Source organism: Ctenopharyngodon idella, chromosome 22 (genome assembly GCF_019924925.1).
Source record: "Ctenopharyngodon idella isolate HZGC_01 chromosome 22, HZGC01, whole genome shotgun sequence".
NCBI lineage: Eukaryota > Metazoa > Chordata > Actinopteri > Cypriniformes > Xenocyprididae > Ctenopharyngodon > Ctenopharyngodon idella.
Genome location: NC_067241.1, coordinates 8,047,627 through 8,070,130, shown reverse-complemented (window position 1 = coordinate 8,070,130; position 22,504 = coordinate 8,047,627). Strand labels below are relative to the sequence as shown.

Genomic DNA, 22,504 nt, shown 5'->3' with positions numbered 1-22,504 from the left:
TGGTTCTTGGGCTACTCTTCTGACTAACTTTCTGACTCCCTGATCAGAAATCTTGCGAGGAGCTCCTTTGCGTGGCCAGTTGATGGTGGAATGATGTTCCTTTCAGTTGTGGAAAATGGTGCTTAAACATTCAGGAGTTGGAAAATACTTCTGTAACCAATACCGTTGTTATGTACAGCAAAAATCTTGTTGTGAAAGTCTTGGGAGAGCTCTTTGCCTCTACTTATCATGAGATGTCCAATACTTGCATTCAGAGGTGGGTAAGCCTTTTTCTAACCTAACAACATGCACTAACCCAACTGATTCTAATTTGCACAGGTAGGAGGTAGAACTACTAAATCTGTTGCATTCTTGACTTGCCTTGCCTTAGTGTACTGCTTTTTCTTAGTGTGTTCAATTAAATTATTTAAAAAAAAAAAAAAAAAAGAAAAAAAAAAAGCAGTATATATGTAAGCAATAAGGTATGATAGGTTTCGCTGTGTTGTGAATAAGTCACTGCTGAAGGACGTGACTTATTCATGATAGAGCACTAGCCTCGAGTACCTTATTGCTTTTATAAAAATATGTATTAATGCAACTTTCATGAAGTAAATTTTCACTAAAGCCTTCCTTCCGCCGTAAAAAAATAGTCCCTGGCCATGAACAGCAACAGAAGTTACATTAGTACGCCATTAGATGGCGGCAAAGACTGTCTTTATGAGTGAGTCAGTCAGTAGCGAAGACTTTTACATTGAAAAGACTGAATTGTTGTGAACACGGAACAAGACAAAACTGACAAATGCTTTGACTAGCGCTGTCAGTCACGGGAAAGTCCCTTACCTGTTAAAAGGACAGGATAATACATCGGACATTTAAACAGATTTTTTATTATGAACATAAGACTGACTTGAAGGAAAATTCTAAATCTGAATGCAGGTAATAAACTCGCTCACTCGATCTCTTTCTCACAATATTCTTCTACATAATACAGTAAGCTTCAATGAACAATATCAATTGAGAACATACAGTTTACGTTGCTAAGAGTGGTTGCTAAGGGTGTTGTGTAGTGATACACAGAACCGTTGGGTAAGGCGGTCATAGCCGTGTTTTATCATGAATAAAACACAGCTATTGACCAATCAGAATCAACGACAGGAACTAACAGTTATATATATATATATATATGGTTCCATCATGTCTGACAGACACGTTCAAATCGTGGTAATTGTGAACATTTAGCATTACATAGAGGGTTTTAATACCATTTTTTAAATAAATGAATTAATATTAAAGTATTATACATGAATTTGTTTTAATGTCACATCAGAATATGAAGACATAAAAATACAATACAATTATAAATATAAAATGATAAAATAATAAAATCTTTGCAAATGTACCAAAGTATAAATGAATACTGTGATAGAAAGCCATTAATAATTGTCTGAGCCAGGGAGTTTCTGATCCCGCTTGTGACATTAACTTACAAGAAGAATGTTTTTATTACATACAAAAAGAAACAAAATAATGTATTTTATGCTACAAGTTGCTGAACATGACCCAAATGTGCATTTCAAGAGCAAGCATGCACACTATTAATAGATCTAATGGACATGGTGTTTACAGTATTTAATCTGGGAATGACTGACAGCGGGGGCAGGGAAGGGAAGGCTGTGAAGTGACAGGATGATATTTCTGTAGAAGTTCACTAGCCCTGTGTTTGGCTCTGGGGCTCCAGTATGATCTTGCTGCGGTCCCGAATGCAGGAGAAAGCAGCACGATGGATTTTCTGCACATTGATGTAGTTGTACTCTAAATGCACAGTTGACAGGGGAGACTCCTCCGTCCTTTGAACCTTACAGATTGATTTCACTGGAACAGAGCTGAAAACACAAAGCCATACGTATGATTCACTATCAAACGTTTCTTTGCAGCAATGTACATATTTTCATCAGTATTTCTGTAATGTTTTGAAATAAAAATATAATTATTTAAATGTAAAAATCTGAAAAGCAAAAGTGTGCAATAAGACAAGAAACAATTTCTGAAAACAATTTAGAGTAGTTGTAGTAGTATCCTTGTTTTAAAATGTTTACATATTTCCACTACAAAACAAGACAAAAAAATGTTGATTAAGAAAATGATTGCAGTGTAGTTATTGATCGATCCGGAAGAGTGTTTCTAGACCTTGTTCATTCAAGACTGAAGAGCGGTTTAGAGAGTAATATGCATCTCCATAATTATTGGCAGAACCCCAAAGCAAGCACACAAATATTTTGCAGTTCATGTAGTTCACTCTTGAGCCTGGAGCATCAGCTGCCATATTGGTTGCGCTATAGTCTGCGTGTACAAACAAGCTTAAGCCTTGCAAATGCAAATAGTCAAATTTGTGAATATCAAATGAGAGAGAATGTTTCGAGAAAGGGAAAATCAAAAAAATAAATTAGTTGAGCTGAGTCTGAGCATGAGGGAAAAAAATCTAAAGGGAATGAGGATTTCAAGAAATAAAAGGCCAAAGTAGAAGTTCAGATGTGATCATTGGCATAAAGTTAAGAAGGTTTCACAAATGGAGGTTGTATCCATGGGTATATAGCAGCTTAACGCTATGGTTTTACATTATACATTATTCAAATACTGCAAAGTATACACTACCAATCAAAAGTATGATTTTGAAGATTTTTGAAAGAAGTTTCTTATGCCACAAAGGCTGCATTTATTTGATCAAAAATACTGTAAAAACAATACTACTGTGAAATATAACAATTTAAAACAACTGTTTTCTATTTTAATATGTAATAAAATGTTGAATTCAGTGTCACATGATCCTTCAGAAATCATTTTGATATGCTGATTTGCCGCTCAAGAAACATTTCTTATTATCATTAATGTTGAAATAGTTATTTTTCTGGAAATCATCATATATTTTTTAGGATTCTTGATGATGAATAGAAAGGCCACAAAAGCATTTAGTATGAACACAGGATTTATTTGAAATAGAATTTTTTTTGTAAAGTCTTTACACTTTTAATTAATTGAATGCATCCTTGCTAAATAAAAGTATTCATTTCTTTAAAAAAAATCTTCTGACTCCAAACATTTGAATTGTAGTGTACAATTTTTTTTTTTTTTTTACAAATATTTCACACAAAATTTGTGTGTGCTGTGTTTTTAATGCTTAGAGTATTAACTGGTTTAGTAAAATGCTAACGTCAGACTCCATTGGAATGAACTGTGAGCGTAAGTGAAATCTCTTGTGTGCTAGCATTGTGTGCTAGCATTTAAGCTGCTTATGACAGTTAAAATGCTGCCTTAGAAGGTAGCTGTCTATGTAGGCTGTAGGCAGTGAGGCAACTCACTAGGTAAGGATCACAGCTTAAGTGTACTGTACATACCTTATACGGTTGTGGTCTAGACGCAGTAGCTGGAGGTTCTTGAAGTGGCGCATATTGTTGGGCACCCTCTCAAACCTGTTGTTGTCCAAGTGTAACTCCACCAGTGTTTGATAAACGCCACGAAATGACTTCCCCAGCACCCCGTGCTCCTCCAACAGGTTGTGGGAGAGGCGTAGGGACTGTAAGCCTGGGCGGAGGTGACTCAATGAGTATGGAGGAATGGAGTGAATGTGATTGTGCTGCAGGGAGAGTTGGCGCAAGGCCCTGGGCAAATCTGTGGGCACCACTGCCATCTGGTTATAGGACAGGTCAAGAGCTTCCAGCTTCCTGAGGAAACAGACAGACAGAGGTTTGGTTTTACATCATTAAGTGTATTTGCGGTAGGCAATATGACCAAAATTTTACGTCACAATTAGTGTTGTCAAAAATACCGACATCGGTACCAAGTCGGTACTGAAATTTAAAAAATGTGACAATACCAGCATTTCCCCCCGTGTCTATCTGTGTAAGTGCTTGGTGAAGAGCGTCAAAGATGTCTATTTACAACATGTTTTTGAAGCATCGATCATTGTAGCCATTCACAGACATATCTGTTGAGCGCGTGAACACAATGGCCAATCAGAGGGGTTTAAGAATCTGCTCAACAGCGTTCAAAATGCTAGGGGGAAATGCTGGTATCGTCACATTTGTAAAGTTTCAGTACAGACTTGGTACCAAAGTCGGTAATTTTGACAACCCTAGTCACAATATGAGTAATTTTATTTAATGATAATGATATATATATATAAAAAGGTACCAATATTGTAGATACCGGTGAAATTTCACAAGTTTCAATACCAATTTTAATACCACAGCAAAAACTGAAACCATAAATATGCAAATATGGTTAAATATGTAATATTTAACATGTAATCTGAAGAAATGGTCACTGAACCACAATCAACACAATCAGTGTATGAATCTGAACAAATCTTTCTGGTGAACGGGTTTAAAAGAGATGAGTCTTTGGGATGAATTAAAATCCCCACCACTAGTAGTCAACCAGCTTCATTAGAAAGACCATGCTTTGCTGATCTACCAGGCAGACTTGTTCTAACCAGCATGGAGCATGGGAATTCATGCTTGTCCAAGCTGGTCTTTACAAGTTGTATTGTGTAAACCATGTTAGAGTTTTTTTTGATGGTTAGTGTACATTAGTTGCAGCATATGTAGAGGGTTTCTCTCAAGTGCTGGGGGAGCTTGTGAAGTATTCTGCTGTGTTTGCAGGGAGAACGGGCCCCATGGCAGGTCATTAACCCAGCACAAGACAGCTAGAGCCAAAAAAGCCTGAGAGTTAACTTCGATTAAGTGCATTTGAGTGTGTGTGTGCTCTGTGGAGGCACAAAGGCAGCAGAGCAGCAGGAATGAGTGTATGTGTTGTGGGGGTTTGGGGGTGGAGGGTTTCAAGTTCTTGAAAGAAATGGTAGTGTATGAGAGGCTTTTGTGTTTTTCGAGAGGGGTCTGGAGGAGGCAGCTGGTGTAAGTTTACAATGTTAGTCTCAGCTGGAGTCAGGAGCACATTTCCTCTGCCTCCGTAACACTGACGGCTGCCCAGTCCACCAGCGCACTGAGGAGGGTCTCGCATAGCAACAAGGGTTATTATTACATCAAAAGCTACACTGACCTCCATGTGGTTTTCATTCACCCAACAAGCTCTGATACTGACCTTGCGATGAGAGATGAGACTGTAGATGTTGTAGACTGAATATCAATCAGGATATCTGGCAGTGAATGTAGCTGACAGAGTTTCAGTGGGAACCCTGAGCTATTATGTTTAGCTGTAGTTTTAAGTAAAATAAAGCTTCCCCCCAAATATTCATAATTATGTTGCATAATTATTTTAGGCAAAAGTTCAAAAAAACTCTTGTCAGAAATTTCGAAAATCAAAAAAAATTGTCCGTCTTGCCTTAGGCACAAAGGACTAGTACCCCTCAAAAAAAGGTGCATGACGTTCCTGCTCTTTGGAAATAAGTGTAAATGCTAAGAAGCAGAGGGAATTTTTTCCCTCTCTTTAGGAGATTTTCATCAACAGTTGGGTTGTTAAATAAATCCATAAATGTTTTATTATGCATGTGCGCAATGGACCACTGTCACAAGAGAGCCAACACAAAAATTTACAGCCAGACACACAACACACACACACACACACACGTATGTATTTACTATGTCTGTCTGTATGTATGTATGTATGTATATATATATATATGGGTCAATGACGTGACGGGTAATTTTTCTGTCCAAAGGCCTTAATAATAATAAAAAACAAAGATATGACATCCAAAGTATGTAAGATAGTACAACTAGATCTCTTTTATTGAATCCAAAAGGTTTAATTATATTTTGCTACATATAAAGGTATTTTAAAGATTTTGAAGTGTCAAAAGGTCATTCGGTTTAACTGTCCAAAGGCCAATCCAGCCATTTCATTTGTGATTAAAATATCTTAAAATGTAATAAATGTATATAATTTTTATTATGGCATGATTTTATAACATCATATATCAACATAGTGCAAAATGGTATTAAAATTATGTGTTGAAGTCATTGCTTTGTTATGAGAAAATGTCCGGAAAAATTAATTTCATTGATGTCATTCAGAGTAACCAATATAAAGGGACCATTTTGGATCAAGTCATGCGGTCAATATCATGTGACAGGATGTGACATCATTCAGACACCTGCAAAGGACCACATGGCTAGCTAGATATCAGCCTGTTAGCATTGTTTGAAAATATCGTCATTCAGTGTAACCAAAACTGTCATTCGGTAAAACCGAAATTTTGGTTAAACCGAATGACTTTTTTGGTGACAAACTTCATCTTGTAAAAAAAAATGACAAAAGCAGTGTTAACTGATTATAAAAACCACAATCTCATTGTTAACACTTAATAAAACTTCAAAATTAATTATATCTCCATTGTTTTTTTACACTTTTAAAAATCTTATTCGTCAATGACCCATATATATATATATATATATATATATATATATATATATATATATATATATATATATGTGTGTGTGTGTGTGTGTATATATATGTGTGTAAAATATGAATATATTAGACACTTGAGTATGAGCTAGCAGTCAAGTATTGTTCTTTATTCCCATACTCTGTTCTTTTCATATTATTTTTTTGAGGATATTTTATATTATGCTTATATTTATATTACATTAGAAAATGCATTTCACTGCCGATTAACTATATAAACAAATACCATCCTAAAAGCCTTTAAACGTACAATACAAGATACCATCCAACTGACAAAACTGCCATAAATACATACTTTTCGTTAAAAAAATAAAAAGATCATAAATCATTATTAAAGAACATGAACGCCTCGGATTATAAAGCAGTTTCAGGATTATTGGCTTCTGATGTCCTAGTCAGATTTGTGTAGTGACATTGTTTCCACACAGATCTCCCCCACCGACTAGCCAATAACGGTGGGCATCCTCAGGGAGCACTGCTATAATGAGAAGCAGAAGAGCACGGCTGCCACCACATGTCCATGGGCACACCGATTCAAGCATTGCACAACCGCCCTTACGTAACCTGGCACGCGGGACAGGAAGACCACTGTCATGATGAGGCACATTTCGTTAGATCTCATGTTATATCATGCATGCGGGAGACCCAGGCTCAGCCAAACTCAGCCCTTTCTTTTCAGGCACTATGATGAGATAACTATCTCCAGCTGAGGCTTTACAAATTCATGTTCTTTTTCAGATTCAGAAGACAGGTTTTGAATATTTTTTTTACATTTTAAAAGAGTGAATGGCATCTACTTGTGTATCTCTCTCCTCAAAACTGCTGGCTCTTGGTTGTCTCCTCAGGCAGAGACACTTTATATAACTCATTATAAAATAAGAATGTGCACTTCTTGTTGAAACTGCACTAACTTGTGTTTTTGTCTCCCTGTGTGAGAAAACAAGCAGTGCGTGTCCTTCGTTTCACCCCCCTGCCTCATTCCCGTAAGCTCAGTCCAGCTAGCGCATCAACACTGTCCTCGCCATCCATCAAAATCCTCAGTCTCAGGTCATTGGCCTGCAGAGGAGCCCTCTCCCAGCACACCCTGTTCTTCACCCCGAGAACCAAAACAACCCTCCAGATGACAGGGGGCATGTGGTGTCAATGCACACACACAAAAACATTGTGCACCTATATAAACACACCAGCATATAAACACACACAGAGCACTGTGGTCCTTTATCCCCAAGTTGCACAGATTCCCATGACATTTGGCTGCGTACTGAAGTTTCGTCACTTTTAAAGAAACTTGTGACTCCATTAGCAGCTAAGAGAAATTAACCATGAAGGTTGTTAAGTGAAATTAAAAACAGTAATTAGATTTAATAGGCCTGGCACTTTAATCTTTAATTATAGGGCCTAATGGTTAGAGTCGGACTTGTAACCTGAAGGTCGCGGGTTCGAGTCTCAGTACTGGCAAAAAACGTAGGTGGGGGGAGTGAATGAACAGCGCTTTCTTCCACTCCAATTACCCACAACTGAGGTGCCCTTGAGCAAGGAACCTAATCCCCAATCACTCCCCGGGCGCAGCAGCAAAAATGGCTGCCCACTGCTCCGGATTTGTGTTCAATATTCACTGCTGTGTGTGTGCACTTGGATGGGTGAAATGCAGAGCACAAGTTCCGAGTATGGGTCACCATACTTGGCCACATGTCACTCATTTTAAAAGAGAAGGACAGAGCTCAAGAAGGTGAGGAAAGGCTATAAACACAATGTTTAAAGGGTTAGTTCACCCAAAAAGGAATAATCTGTCATCATTTACTCACCCGTATATCATTTCAAATGCAGAAGTTTAAACATGTGTAAACAAGCTAGAACAAACCACACTTGCTCTTGTGTGTCACACAAATATATTTAAGCTTCTGTGTTTTCCATTTTTGAGTGCTCAATGTATGTTTGCTGAATAAAAGCCTAAATTAAATCTGTTCATCATATAAAGCAGTTGTTTCTCTTCAGAAGATTTGTATTAAACCGCTCCGTTCATATGGGTTAGTTTTACAATGTATTTATGACCTTTTTGGATCTTCAAAGTTTTGGTTGCATTGACTTTCAATGGAGAAACAGAAATCTCTCAGGTATATCTTAAAGGATTAGTTCACTTTCAAATGGAAATTACCCCAAGCTTTACTCACCCTCAAGCCATCCTAGGTGTATATGACTTTCTTCTTTCTGATGAACACAGTTAGAGAAATACTAATAACAGTAAGCGTTACCAAACGAGTATGAGCTAAAGAAAGTGTCTCCATCCACATCCATCCATCATAAACATCTTCCACACGGCTCCGGGGGGTTAATTAAGGCCTTCCGAAGCGAAACGATGTGTTTTTGTAAAAAAAAAAATCCATATTTAACTAGTATTGAAGTAAAATATCTAGCTTCCGGCAGACTGCCTTCTGTATTAAAGTTACGAAGAAAGTGTAAACTGGCATCACTTCAGTTACGTTTTTTCCGTAAGTTGAATAGGGAAGGCGTAGGACGTACCATAAGCTTTTTGAACTGCGAGAGTTACGTACGTTGAATACGGAAGGCGGTCTTGTGGAAGCTAGTTATTTTACTTCATAAATTGTTAAATATGGATTTTTTTTTTTTTACACAAATGCATTGTTTCGCTTCAGAAGGCCTTTATTAACCCCCCGGAGCCGTGTGGAGTACGTTTATGATGGATGGATGTGGATGGAGACACTTTCTTCAGCTCATACTCGTTTAATAACGCTTACTGCCATTATAAAGCTCGGATGCGTCAGGATATTTATTAATATTTCTCAGATTGTGTTCATCAGAATAAAGAAAGTCATATACACCTAGGATGGCTTGAGGGTGAGTAAAGCTTGGGGTAATTTTCATTTGAAAGTGAACTAATCCTTTAATTTGTGTTTCAAAGAGGAACAAAAGTCTTATGGGTTTGGAATGACATGAGGGTGAGGAACTGATGATAATTTTCATTTTTTGGGTGAACTTTCCCTTTAAGTGTTTATCAGGGGCATTTATCCAAGGCGATTTACAAATGAGGGAAATCACAATTTCTCATACAGGAGCCATCAACTTCACTGAATTGGAATTTGAAATGAAATGACAGGAAAAGGAATTTACTGAATTGCAATTCAAAATCAACGCAGTTCATTTTGGGACCCTCGTCTGCAAGTTAACTTAATGTATATAATGTATGAAAATATGATTAAATGTGAACTGAATGCAAGTTTTTATAGGTAGCATTTCAAATCTATTTATCTATTGTCTTTCTCTGAGGTCTTTAAACCTTCAAACCTTAAAGAAGAAAATAAAATGAAAATAAAATTACATTTCTTTGGATTTCAGTTCATTTAAATTCTTTCTTACATTTCAATTCAAATTGCAATTCTGCATCCTATTTGCAATTCAATTCAAATTCAGGAATTAAATTGGGCATACTCAATTCAATTATGAATGGCACACAAGAGTAGAACAGAAGCTAGAGCAGAAGCGCAAATGCAGAAATGTATAAAAGAGTTTATTTAAAGGAGGGGCCTTTGTTTATATGCGGGGGGTCTGTAACAGCTTGTTCTCAATAATTTCAATGGCAATTCTGGCACAGATCCCCCCAGAAGTACACAATTTGTCATCTTTGGACCAAATTCTAAGCTAATCATCTCATCTAGAAAATCTCTGATCACAGCTGGAAATGACTGATCACAAAGAGGCTTCAGGAAAATATCGTCATGGCTACATCTTTATTTATGTGTATATGCTGTATGTGGCTGGGTTGCTACATGAGCGAAAGTTTGAGAAATGGAGTGGTGAGGAGGTGTTGATGGAGTTGGGATTTAGTGGTATTTACACTGGGTCCATGGTGACATTATTTGGGCTGACAGGCACTCATAAAGGCTGAAGAAATTAAAGTAGACAGTAAAAGACCTGCCTTATCTCGGGGAGGTTCACAGATTTGTGCAGAGATAATAGTATAGTGCTGCAGTGTTTGGGTAGATCAGAGGCGCACACACACACATCTAACAGCACAATTTGGTTACACTGTAATGTTATTTTTAAAATAATGAGCCTGTAAATTTGAGCTGATGGCTGATCTAAGCTTACTTACGCTCACTGCAGCTAATAACAGGTTACCTTAAAAAAGCAGCTGGAAAGCAAACAGTGCATCAGCCATGGCAACAGTTCCAGTGATAATGCAGATGTTGATGAGAGTGAAAGTGAAATTCCTTATATTCCCACTTTGAATGGCACTGTTTCAAAAAGACTTGCAATTCGCAAAAAAAGAAAATAAGTAAAAGATGTTAGAGATGAATAATGTATTAGTATGATTTGCTGACGGTATGAGAGTGGGAATGGAAAAAACAAAAAGCTTATGAAGCAGAGAAAGTTGTAATGAAAGGCCTCATTTTGCTGTATGCCGACACTTTGGTCTTTTTCTCACATAAAGCTATTGTATGACTTCAGAAGACTTGGAATATAAGTCATTTTATGATAATGTTATGGTGCTTTTGTGTCCTTTTAGAAGCTTGAAAGCTCCAGTTCACATTCATTGTATATATATATATGTGTATATCTTATATTTTTTCTTTGGCAACTCATAGAAATCCACAAAATATTTCTCAGCAGGAATGCTTGAGCATCACAGTCACCCCTGTATGAATCATACCCCACACATTCACCGTCACACAGCCAAGCCATAACCAGTGCTGTAAACCGCTCCATTTAGCTGATCAGCGGCCAGCCAAACATCTGCATTCACCACAATACAAGTTCAAATTGTTATCCATGAGTGAGCTTACGCTTAATTACAAAATTGAGTAGTAATCTTCCACATACAATCCTAGACAAAGTCTTTATTACTCATGGAATTAAGTTCGGATTTCCAAAAAACTGGGACATGGTAAGTATGTTCTCTGGCTTGTTTTTCTAACTTCACCCCATCTCTCAGTGTGTCTGACAGGGCAAAGGGCAGAGTGAGTGATGAGTGAGCACTCTGTCACTTCTGCCTCCCGTATAATACACTCCTGAGGATGAGTGATGCGAGACCTTGGAGAAGCACATCTACCATGGTCTCCGGAAACTATGAGGCAGATGCAGGCTGACAGCAGGGCCAGAATAAATGATCACCCTCCTTCAAATGATTCTAATGATGACGAACACACAGGAAGTGTGTTCTACCAAAACACATTTAGCAACAGGACGGGTTAGACTGCTCTGAGCGTGGCGTTTGTGCACCATCTAGTGGCTAACAAGGAAAATGCCAAGGGACCATTTATATATTTCATATTTAAATACATTTTATAAAATGGGTAAATATATAAATATATTTAGCATTTAGAATTATAACTCATATATTTATATACATTTAAAAATTATAAAAATATATTATATTAAATATTTTATATAAAAATATAGATTTTTTTTACTATTTATGACAAAACTTGCACTGGACCTCTCTGTATATATAGATGGATTTTTTTAATGGAAACAATTAAATCAATTTGATACATTTTGAAAATTTATATTAAATATATGTTTTATAAAATATTTTGTATAATAATATATATTACATAAAAATGTATTATATAATAAATTTATAATGAACTAAAAATGCTGAAGCAGGTTGCCATTCCTCAAGTAATAAATATAAACCTATAATAATGTGTATTAATAAAGTATAAAAATGTGCATGTGAGACTCACGGCAGTTTGACCCAAGCCTCAGGGTAGATGCTGTTCTCTTTCAGGAGGTTGTGACTGAGATCTAACACCTTCAGGTGGACACACTTATCCAGAAGCCTGTCCTGCACCTCCACTATTTGATTTTCCTGCAACCTTAAGTCCTGCAAATACACCAAGACATATCAAAATACAAAAACCCTAAACTTATACAGAGAAGCAAGTGACTGAAACATTGGCTGGATAACAGAACTGACCTCTAAAGATGGGGGTAATCCCGCTGGAATGGAACTGAATCTGTTTTTATCCAGTCGTAAATACTTAAGTGACTTCAGAGGTTTGAAAGCCCAGGGTGCAATACTGCCTTCATAGAGGATGTTTCCCGTCAGTTCTAAGACTTGTAGGTTAGTCAAGCCTAGAAAGAAATAAATGCTATTAGTTATTTCAGGTGTATCAGTCATTTTTGTTTATGTTGAGCTGTCCTGGACTTATACTGACACCTAGTGGTTTGGATGTGACCTCACACAAAAGCAGAAGCAAAATTATTTGTACTAATGACCTATTAGCAGTCTAATTTAGGTATATCTTCTGAGCAAAAGTGAAAGTTACTATGATAAAGCAAGTAATGTTCGGCTGGTCATGTGATCTTAACGACTCGCTCCATGTACAATAAAACAATCTCTTGTGAGTGTACATTATTTTAAACATATCTAAAAGTACTATTCAGTTCTTTATCTGTAAACTGACTAAAAATGACTAAAGAAGAACTCTGACGTTTCTCATAATAATGTTTCTGCATCTAAACTTACATAAATCCATACCAAAGCCAGGAATAAACTCATGTTTGTGCAGCTGGCATGAAAACAGCACAAACCTTTGAAGCTGTGTGAAGCCAGTTGGTTTATTTTATTGCTGTTTATCTTTAGATCCTCCAAAGAAGATGGCAAGCGTGGAATTGTTGTAAGTTCATTGCCGTCAAGTTTCAGACTTTTCAGCTTTGTCAGATTCTGTTAAAAAAAGCAGGAAAAAACACACTTTTCAACTTGGGACGCAGTGGTTACATCCTGCCTGATTTGAGTCTAGTGAATAGTTTACACTGTGCCTACCACCAAATGAAAAGCCTCAATTTTGCATATTGGTTAAATTATTTTAATGTTAAGACAGGTATTTCAAACTCTGCTGCCCCAGACTATTGGACCTGTATTATTTTTCATATATTAAATGTCATAAATTGCCACTGTAAATTGCGCACTTATTTCCCTCCTCAAAGGAACATTTACTCTCCATGCTAATTTCACTAACATTGCATAGACAGTCCAAAGAGGACAGTGCCATTTTCCATCGGGCTGAGTTCCTATTTTCATGGTGCTGGGTTTGCTTTGGGAGTGGTGTGTTTGGTCACTTCTCAAGGTCTCCCAGTGGGATATCCGGACTTGTCTAGGCCGGACATATATTTAGCAGTTATAATTTGAAACTTTATTCTTTTAATTTATATGTTCTTAAAAATCCTGACTAAGATGAAACTTTTTTTTTTTTTTAGATTTGATGTAGACATGTACAGTAAAGATTATAGATGTATACAACTGGTGTAATTACAGGGATAAAGAAATGCCAGTACCATAAAGAGACTTAGGTCGAAAGAGTCGTCGTCCAGCATGTTCATACTTAGGTCAAGCTCTTCAAGATTTGGCAGTCCAGAAAAACCACGGGGAGGAATTCTTGTCAAGTTATTCCCTGTTGAGACAGCACATTGGTTAAAACGCTGAACGGCTGGGCTTATTACAAGACATAGCCGACATAAATTATAGAGTGTCTCAGAGATCCATATACTTATGTTGAATCTTTCAGCCTGTCCTGACCTTACCAGGCAGTTCAAGTATGGTGACTTCCAGGTTCGTGATGATGGGCAGGTGGGACAAGCCAATCTGCTTGCAGGAAATTCTACTTTCTCCCAAATTGCAGCCTTCTGGTAATGAGTCTATGAAACCATCTCGGGTGCTGTTAGATGCATCATTCTCCTCCTCTTCGGCTTCCTCTTCTTCATTTCCCTCTTCCTCCTCTTCTTCTTCTTCTTCTTCCTCCTCCTCTTCCTCTTCTTCTTCTTCTTCATCATCATCATCATCATCTTCCTCATCTTCATCTTCATCCTCTTCCTTTTTCTTTGCTTTCTTTTGCTCTTCCCCTTGGTCCATAAGGCGTTTTTTCTCCTCTTTGAGTTCCCTCAAGATTGTGTTTAGTTTCCCTGCTGCCCCACCCCATCTCTCCAACACAGCATTGAGCTCCACCCACACGGCCTCAGTTCGCCCCATAACTGACTGGTAGGACAGACAGAGGGAACACAGCAGGAATCGAACCCATTAGTGACACAGGAATGACCAGAAACATGCTGAACAAACTAAACAAACTAAATATAGTGGAAAAAAATAGCACAGACAGGAATAAAGGAGGTGGAAAATGAGAGGTTGAGCATTAAGACAGGAAGCAAAAATAAACGTATAATTAGCATTTATGGTATGGTCGTGCTATCTTGGACTGCCAGAATACACATACTTGTTCCACTGTGACAACAGCAGCAGCTTGTGCAGCAAACAGGTATTACCATGGGACACAAGTATGGCCGTGAATTCAATATTTACTGTTTTCTATTTATTTCATCACACTATTTGATGTAAGAAACCAGGATAGTGATGTTTTGACTGCAGAAATACAGTCTCACCTTCGTATCTGTGGCAGTGTCGCTCGATTGCCTCGTTCTTTGTGCTTGATTGGCTCTCTTTTCACCTGCAAATTCAGCCATGATTCAACACAATTAAAAAGATTTTAAAGAAACTAGTACTCTTATTCAGCAAGAATGCACTAAATTGATCAAAAGTGATAGTAAAAACATTTACATTGTTACAAAAAAATCTATTTCAAATAAATGCTGTTCTTTTGAACTTTCTATTCTTCAAAGAATCCTGAACTAATTTCCTACATCCACTAAAATCAACTTGAGACCAAATTATTGTAAAAATAGCCCAGAAATGACAAGTTAGCTCAGTAAAAAGCTTTCTTGCTTTCATATTTTGTAACCTAATACAATATAATTCATCAATTTTAAACGAAGTGTCATTAAAAGACATTTCAATGAGTTTATCCTAGTTAAACAAACTACTTTTAACAAGAAAAAGTATAACAGACACCATAAACTATTTACAATAGTCTTGTCTGACCAAGTCCTGAAATTCCATCCTGTGCCACTGCTTTTGAAATCACAATTACTATAATTATTGCTCTACTCACTTGATGCTGATTCTGAAGAAGAACCCACTGGTGGATGCTGTGAGGATGAAACATCAGTATCAGGTGACAATGTGATGAGTGAATCCAGATCGTTCAGCGCTTCTCCGTCCACAGCTAAAACTCCTAAGCACAAGCAGAACACCAAAAGACCCTTCATGGTTCTGATCCGATCTGTTCAGATGCTCACTGTATACCTGCAGGCTCACCTCTTGCTGCCCTCTTAAATTCTCTCTTAGTCAGCAGTGAGAAGGAGGAGGAGGAGGAGAAGAAAACAGGGAGGAGATCACAGTACGTGGTTAGACGTGTACAAGGACCTTCATTGCCAGGAGTTCACAAAAATATCAACCCCTCCTTATAAAGTCAACGGTTGTGCCAACAAACACTAGAGTTAGGACAAAGAGAGAGAGAGGCAGGGAGATGATGGTCAATGTCAGTCACGTCATGCCACAATGACACAGTGTTCACACCTTGTAGCACTTGAGATGGACAAATGAGAGAGTTATCCAAACAAGAGGGCAGTGAGCGAGCAGCCTGACTGACCCGTACAGAGATCTCTCTCCGGCTCCATGTCTCGTCCTCAACATGTTCATGCCTGGCACTCTGCCATTAGCACGTATGTAAGAAAAAGAAAAAGACCTTGCCAAAAGAGAAAGACATGGTTCTCTAACTCATAAAACAAACACATAGAGGCAGACAGGCACACAGACAAATGCAATGTGTTCTCAAAGCATACAGCTACACACTCCTCTTGTTTATGGAGATTACAGGCTGATATATATATATACAGTGGCTAAGTGACATTTAAAATGTCATGACATTTGATACTTAGACTGCATTTCTTGGGCTTTATTTAAAATAAATGCCACTGGGTTTAATATTTTGTTTTCTAATGCAATGACATTTATACATTTTAAGTGTGGCGTCAGTGTTGAAATAATACAATTTCTGTACACAGTATCTTTTTAATTTCAAGCATTAGTGTGAAATCAGAGAACTGGGAAATCTAACTGGCTGTGGGGGAGGACAGAAGGATGTTTAAAAAAGCCTGAGTTAAGGTTAGTCGAGGGTCTCACACACACATACAAACAGACAGGCTCTCAGGGTCACATTGTATAGGGAGAGATTGTTTGCATTTACATTTACTCCATAAAGTATCACTGCAGAGCGAGATACTGCCTTGCAACTCTGTTTAAATTTGCTCAGACAACACAGGCTACAAAACGGCAATTCTGTATGTTGACATAGGAAGCATATTTTTAAGTGCACTTGAGGAATTTTCATACCTTTTTTTAGTTTTTTTAATCAGATTTTTTTTTTAACTTTATTCTACTAACAAAAACATCCAATTTTTTTTTTAAATAAAATGTTCAAAAAATTTAAATTTTGTTACATACACACACATATCCTCCTGAGAACCAGGAACATTTTTTGTGAATTTAGTTTTTTTTTATTGTCATTACATTGTTTAGAGCATAAGAAATAAATGGATAAAAACATTTTTGAAAAATGACATTCTATTTATATGTTATGCTATGTCAAAAAAAATAAATAAATAAAAAATAACAAGGCATGAATAGACATGTATAGGCAAAAACAATGTTTTTTTTTTCTTTCACCAAACAATTTTTAGGTTTCAGGATTTCCTTTAACCAAACATTATATAAAGATGGTTCTCAACTATGTTATGAAAGATATAACAGAATGATTTGATATACTATTTTACTTTATGCGATAAGCTATGTGTGTAAAATGGCAGGGTTTTAAGCGGGTTGCATGATACATTGTATCTAATTTGCATATTATTTTGTGTTCTTGGAGCTACATGTAATGAAAAATGATGTGTAATAATGGGATTAATAATTGGCAATATTTTCATAAGTATATCCAATATTTCACAGGAATATTGATATATAATTTATTTCCCTTTTCACTTAATGTGTCTCTCAAAATGCCTGATTTACATGCTTTAAAGGGGTGGTTCATTGCAATTTCACTTTTTTAACTTTAGTTAGTGTGTAATGTTGCTGTTAGAGCATAAACAACATCTGCAAAGTTAGGATGCTTAAAGTTCAATGCAAAGGGAGATATTTTCTTTTAAAGAATTCTTTGTTTAAGGACTACAACAAACGGCTGGTAGGGACTACAACAAGCTTCTTCCCGGATTGGTGACATCACTAACCCTAAAATTTACATAAACCCCGCCCCTGAGAACACGCAACAAAGGGGTGAGGCCATGTTATTGCAATACAGTACGTAACACAAATGCAATAGCATGTCATAAAAGCAAGATGACAACATGACAAATTATAACTGTAATTAAACTAAACTATACCTGTTCTATCTTCATGCAGAATATATTCTCTGGCTCTGTAGGATCTTACAACAGTTCCCACACGAGCGATTTACAGATTATCATGACAGAATATGCTAATCAATGACTTTAAGATAGTTAACTCCACATCAGCTACATAAATTCATCAACTAACCATTCAGAAGCGTCCAGCTGCATTCTACATATTGTCACTTCTTCTTGAGTTTCTCCATCATTGTCCGATTGTCCGATAAAAGGCTGAACAGTTTCTGACATTTTCAGTGAGTATGCGTGAGGTAATCGGCGCTGCTAACACGAGCTCTTGAAACTCCGCCCTCTTCTTGGGAGCAGCAGCTCATTTGCATTTAAAGGGAAACACACAAAAATGAAATGTTTTTGCTCACCCTCAAAAAGTGACAAATTTAACATGCTATAAAATGATCTGTAGGGTATTTTGAGCTAAAACTTCACATACACACTCGGGGGACATCAGAGACTTATTTTACATCTTGTAAAAGTGGCATTATATGACCCCTTTAAGTCCTGATGTCCACTATAGTGGACGTATGAAATTGACATCCTGTTTTGTAAAACAAAGTCATATTCAGATTTCAAACCCCATAACATTTTCCTGAGATGTTGATTTATAACTATTTGAAAATTAGTCAGATTGAAATGATATTTACAAAATATTATCATATTTCCTTAAGAGTGCAAAATTTGATCATTCAATCAATGTCAGTCACATTTAAAGACTAAGGAGAGGGAGACAAAATTCTATGCTTGGGTCTCAGGAGGATAAATATACACTAAAATTATAGACTATTTATTCGTTTTCATTTAATTAATTTTAGTAACTGAGAATGCCTGTTGCTTTCAAAGCAACTTTTTTAAAGTTACTTGGAAGAAATTTGTCACAAAATTCAGTCTTTTTCTAAACTTCTCCCAACACAACCAAGGTCCCTGAATCTCTGTACCATTTTAAAATGGATGACCCTGTATTACTGTCCAAACAAACAGTGGGTAAGAGTGAGACAGTATCTTGTAATTTTACGCTATCTGGCAAAACCACTTTGCCAGACTGGTGCTCTTCGTACAAATGTTTGTCCATAGTGAGTCACTAGTGTGTGTTCTGCTGACCTGTCCGGTGTCTAACTCCTTTGTCCTCATTGCCCCACGCACACACCTTCTGAACCGGTCAGTGTCTCAGCTGTTACATGTTCTCAGGATGAGGTGGCTGCGGTCGGTGTATGCGCGCCATGGAAAAGGCTGCTGAGAACATGGGCAGAGAAAGACAGAACCAACATCATATCATTAGCTAGACTTCCCAAGTGAAAACAAGAAGAGCTTTCCATAACACAGCAAATGTTTGGATAAATGAACAAGATTACGCTTTCATACCTCTTATGAAATTATACTATTTGTGAATGAATTGTACGTGCGTGTACTTTGTAATCTCCTACTCTGAGAGTCTTTTAAGGGAAGGTTCATGGCTAGTTGGTGGTTCTTTATTTAGGCCAGAGGAATCCAGAATAGCATAGCGTATCATTGTGATGTCAGCTCCGGTGCCATTAGTCTTTCATGCTGGATGTCTTGTGGCCTAAATGACACTGATGCTGTCTAATTTTGACATAAAATACTGACTGATTTGTACAGAATGATGAAAAGAAAGAAAAGAAACAGAAGGACCAATGTAATAATTCACAAAATAAGTTCATATGTTTTCAAGCAGCTCAGGCACAAGACGTGACTTGACTGCTGGGTTCCCTTCTGTGGATTTAATTATAGAAATAAAGGTGGACTTGTGGTGCAGGGATGCCACAGTGAAGCAGCTGTTTACATATCACTAACCTTAGGACTTGAATAATTAGATGTTTCCCCTGATCTTTCATTCAGAATTGCATTTAAAATGGTTCCTTCAGTCAAAAACATCTTTCTTTTTATCTACAATGGATAATAGAAAAATAATTTATGGAGTCAGCTATCAGAGATTATTTAAATATACTGTATATAGGGTCCAAAAGTCTGAGACCTTTAGTTAAAGTGCTTCTTTTTTCATTTTTTAAATAAAAACAAAAATTATCACTGCAAATTGCATCAGACACAAAATTCTGAGTGATTTAAAAACTGAAATTCATGAACTCCACTAGTTTGTGTAAAATCTGATCATGTTGTCCAGCATGATTTAAGGTGATCTAAAGATTTCTTTAAAGGACCCACACCCTCAACAAACCCAAACATTGGTTAAGATTTAATAACAAGAAGTGCTATTGGCCTCTTTGATTATAGTCATTTAGCAGTGCCTGCCACAAGAATGGAGTTGTGATGCTTCTCAACAATGATTGGCAAATGCAGGTGACCGGTGGATAAGTTTAGAACTTGATATGGGGTTGTTGCACAGGCTGCCTGGGAGACCAGTGCCAAGGTCTTATTGTCATAACTCGAGTTCTCCTGCTTGTTGTCTCTGACATTCCTCCTCTATTTATAGCCCATACCATCCCTAACCCCTTTCTGCCCCACTCCCTTTCCTTTTTCACCCATCCCTCGCTCTCTCAGATAGGGAAGGGGAGTGACAAAAGGCTTTGTCTTTTCTGAGCCATCCATTCCAGCCATAAAGGCCAAGGCAGGTGGCCCTGGGACTCTTCGTCCTGTGTCTGACGTGAAGAAAGGAGTGCTGGGTGACAGGGCATCAGTGCTGGATTACCTGTGAGGAGTTTACAGACAATTTCAAAAAGAAAACCCCTAATCCAGGACAGCCATGGATGATGTATATAAAGCAGCGGTAAGTTATGAATGCAATAATTATCAGCATTTCATTACACCTCAGGCTGCCTGAAAGGAGAGTGACCCTGTAATAAAGAGTCCCATATGTGTTTTTGTATGAAAGCGTCAGCTAAATCATAAATTAATAATTGTTTATTTGACAGTTAACCTGTCCTTGACCATTTCCTTTCTCTGTAAATGATATATTTCAACATTATAACTAATAATCTGTCAGAGAAATCAATCAGTGCACTGTTGGGCTAGTTAGCACTCAAGGTTAAATCAATAAATGTAAATGGGACAGCTGCAATTTGGTGCCTTTTTAAGGGTATATAGCACACAACACCATCGAAATGAATTTGTTCAATAAATGAACACAACAAAATAATTGAAAAGTTTAGGGTTTAGCATACCCCACAATAGCTGGTGAAATAGCAAAAGGTCATAGGCACTGAGGCTAAAGCATTTAACAATGGGACAGATGGTGTCTGGTGTCTGAAGAACATTAAGCGAGTGACAGCTGTCATTCCTGTAAAAAATAGAACTTGGTCAGTCTCTGACGAATTACATGCTATATAGTCTTACCGCATGTTGTATTTTTAGTTCAAAGTCAATTGGAGCAAAGTTTTAAGCTCTCTCTTACACCTAATAGGTGGAGAACTTGACAGAAGAACAGAAAAATGGTGAGTTTCTCTTTCTAATCTGTCAGTTTGAACCGCATGTACTGTGATTAAACACAATGTCCACTCTCTTAATAAGAGTGTCGTTGACGTGTGACTTTTGTACCTGGCAGAGTTTCGCGCTGCGTTTGACATCTTCGTGCAGGATGCTGAGGATGGCTGCATCAGCACTAAGGAGTTGGGGAAGGTGATGAGGATGCTGGGCCAGAACCCCACTCAAGAAGAGCTGCAGGAAATGGTAGATGAAGTAGATGAGGATGGTATGTCAGATATTAGATGAAGATATCATTCATATTCATGTGTAGTTTATGGTAAGAATTGGGATTTCATTGCTGAGTGGTCTCTGTGCTTTGTAGGAAGCGGGACAGTAGACTTTGATGAGTTCTTGGTGATGATGGTGCGCTGTATGAAAGAGGAGAGCAAAGGAAAATCAGAAGAGGAGCTGGCTGAGGTCTTCCGCATGTTTGATAAGTATGATCTGCATTTTTCTTGTTTTGGTGTATTACATCATATCTAAAAGAAGTTGTTATACTAAATACGTTTTATCGTTGTCTCTTTAAGGAATGGAGATGGTTACATTGATTTAGATGAGCTGAAGAACATGCTGGAGTCGACAGGTGAGGCCATCACTGAGGACGACATTGAGGAACTCATGAAGGACGGAGACAAGAACAACGACGGCAAGATCGATTACGACGGTAAACGCACGCAGCAAAACGCTCAAAACATGGTTGTTAATATTTACTAGAAAAATGACCAATTTCGACAACTGAAATGCATATTTTTAATACCAACAGAGTTCTTGGACTTCATGAAGGGTGTCGAGTAAAAATCCCGCCTGACGGTCGGATTCAAAAGCCATTCCCTGACCCTGACCCAAAACAGTATCTCTGACGTCACCACACGGACACTCAATTCGGAAGCATGGAAAATTATCTACATTTCATATATTTCTGAAACTTGTTGAAATAGGTCAATGGTGTCATGTACCGCTGCCAAGAATAGTAATGTTATTTGTGTTCAAGTAAAAAACATTTTCTGTACACAAGCCGCACGTTTTGTTCTTTATTTCTTGCACAAATCTACTTTTTATCGTTTAAAAAATCAATTAAACCAAGAACCAATGAAAACAGATACTGGAGTTTTGTGGCCTTTAGTATTTTAACTTTTCAGATATTCTATATGCTACTCTACTTCTAAAGGTATACAAAGATAAAGACGTTGTAAGCGATTAGCATTTCTATGCTCGGTTTCATAGGTCAGTCCCAGACAAAAATGCATGTTTGGAGCTGTCTTAACTGAAAGCATCTTGCACTGATATCTTAAAATGTGTCAGTGTCTTGGAGTATTTCGTCTTCATAATGTCAGAGCCATTGTTTTGTGTC

At 37.3% G+C, this 22,504-nt stretch overlaps 2 protein-coding genes across 9 annotated transcripts; one reads left to right on the top strand and one right to left on the bottom strand.

Annotated features, from left to right (window-relative positions):
* Nucleotides 1–1,272: 1,272 nt before the first annotated feature.
* On the bottom strand, nucleotides 1,273–21,372 carry si:dkey-32e6.6 (extracellular matrix protein 2). Of its 8 annotated transcripts, XM_051880818.1 has the most exons (13): nucleotides 21,226–21,372; nucleotides 18,817–18,945; nucleotides 15,906–15,965; nucleotides 15,572–15,747; nucleotides 15,366–15,488; nucleotides 14,800–14,864; nucleotides 13,948–14,398; nucleotides 13,702–13,817; nucleotides 12,958–13,090; nucleotides 12,341–12,498; nucleotides 12,108–12,247; nucleotides 3,372–3,698; nucleotides 1,273–1,862 (listed from the first exon to the last, which is right to left on the bottom strand). In XM_051880818.1, the coding sequence occupies exons 7-13, from the start codon at nucleotides 14,390–14,392 to the stop codon at nucleotides 1,688–1,690; spliced, it is 1,494 nt and encodes a 497-aa protein (XP_051736778.1). In that variant the 5' UTR covers nucleotides 14,393–14,398; nucleotides 14,800–14,864; nucleotides 15,366–15,488; nucleotides 15,572–15,747; nucleotides 15,906–15,965; nucleotides 18,817–18,945; nucleotides 21,226–21,372; the 3' UTR covers nucleotides 1,273–1,687. The 8 variants fall into 8 exon arrangements, with proteins under 8 accessions (XP_051736778.1, XP_051736772.1, XP_051736773.1 ...); XM_051880812.1 differs by lacking the exon at nucleotides 21,226–21,372 and having other exon boundaries at nucleotides 15,906–16,001; nucleotides 17,852–18,948; XM_051880813.1 differs by lacking the exon at nucleotides 21,226–21,372 and having other exon boundaries at nucleotides 17,852–18,948.
* Nucleotides 20,296–22,253, top strand: tnnc1b (troponin C type 1b (slow)). The gene is made up of 6 exons (XM_051880822.1): nucleotides 20,296–20,458; nucleotides 21,092–21,122; nucleotides 21,233–21,379; nucleotides 21,476–21,590; nucleotides 21,681–21,817; nucleotides 21,917–22,253. The coding sequence occupies exons 1-6, from the start codon at nucleotides 20,435–20,437 to the stop codon at nucleotides 21,946–21,948; spliced, it is 486 nt and encodes a 161-aa protein (XP_051736782.1). The 5' UTR covers nucleotides 20,296–20,434; the 3' UTR covers nucleotides 21,949–22,253.
* Nucleotides 22,254–22,504: the final 251 nt, after the last annotated feature.

What these genes read in the sequence shown, in the direction of transcription:
- si:dkey-32e6.6 (XM_051880811.1), bottom strand. Translation starts at nt 15,522, where the DNA reads ATGAAGGGTCTTTTGGTGTTCTGCTTGTGCTTAGGAGTTTTAGCTGTG. An exon ending in GGCTTCACACAGCTTCAAAG is followed by an intron (nt 12,499 to 12,957) that starts GTTTGTGCTGTT and finishes ATTTCTTTCTAG; the next exon opens with GCTTGACTAACCTACAAGTC. An exon ending in GAGGCTTGGGTCAAACTGCC is followed by an intron (nt 3,699 to 12,107) that starts GTGAGTCTCACA and finishes CTGTTTCCTCAG; the next exon opens with GAAGCTGGAAGCTCTTGACC.
- tnnc1b (XM_051880822.1), top strand. Translation starts at nt 20,435, where the DNA reads ATGGATGATGTATATAAAGCAGCG. An exon ending in ATGATGTATATAAAGCAGCG is followed by an intron (nt 20,459 to 21,091) that starts GTAAGTTATGAA and finishes TACACCTAATAG; the next exon opens with GTGGAGAACTTGACAGAAGA. An exon ending in CGGCAAGATCGATTACGACG is followed by an intron (nt 21,818 to 21,916) that starts GTAAACGCACGC and finishes TAATACCAACAG; the next exon opens with AGTTCTTGGACTTCATGAAG.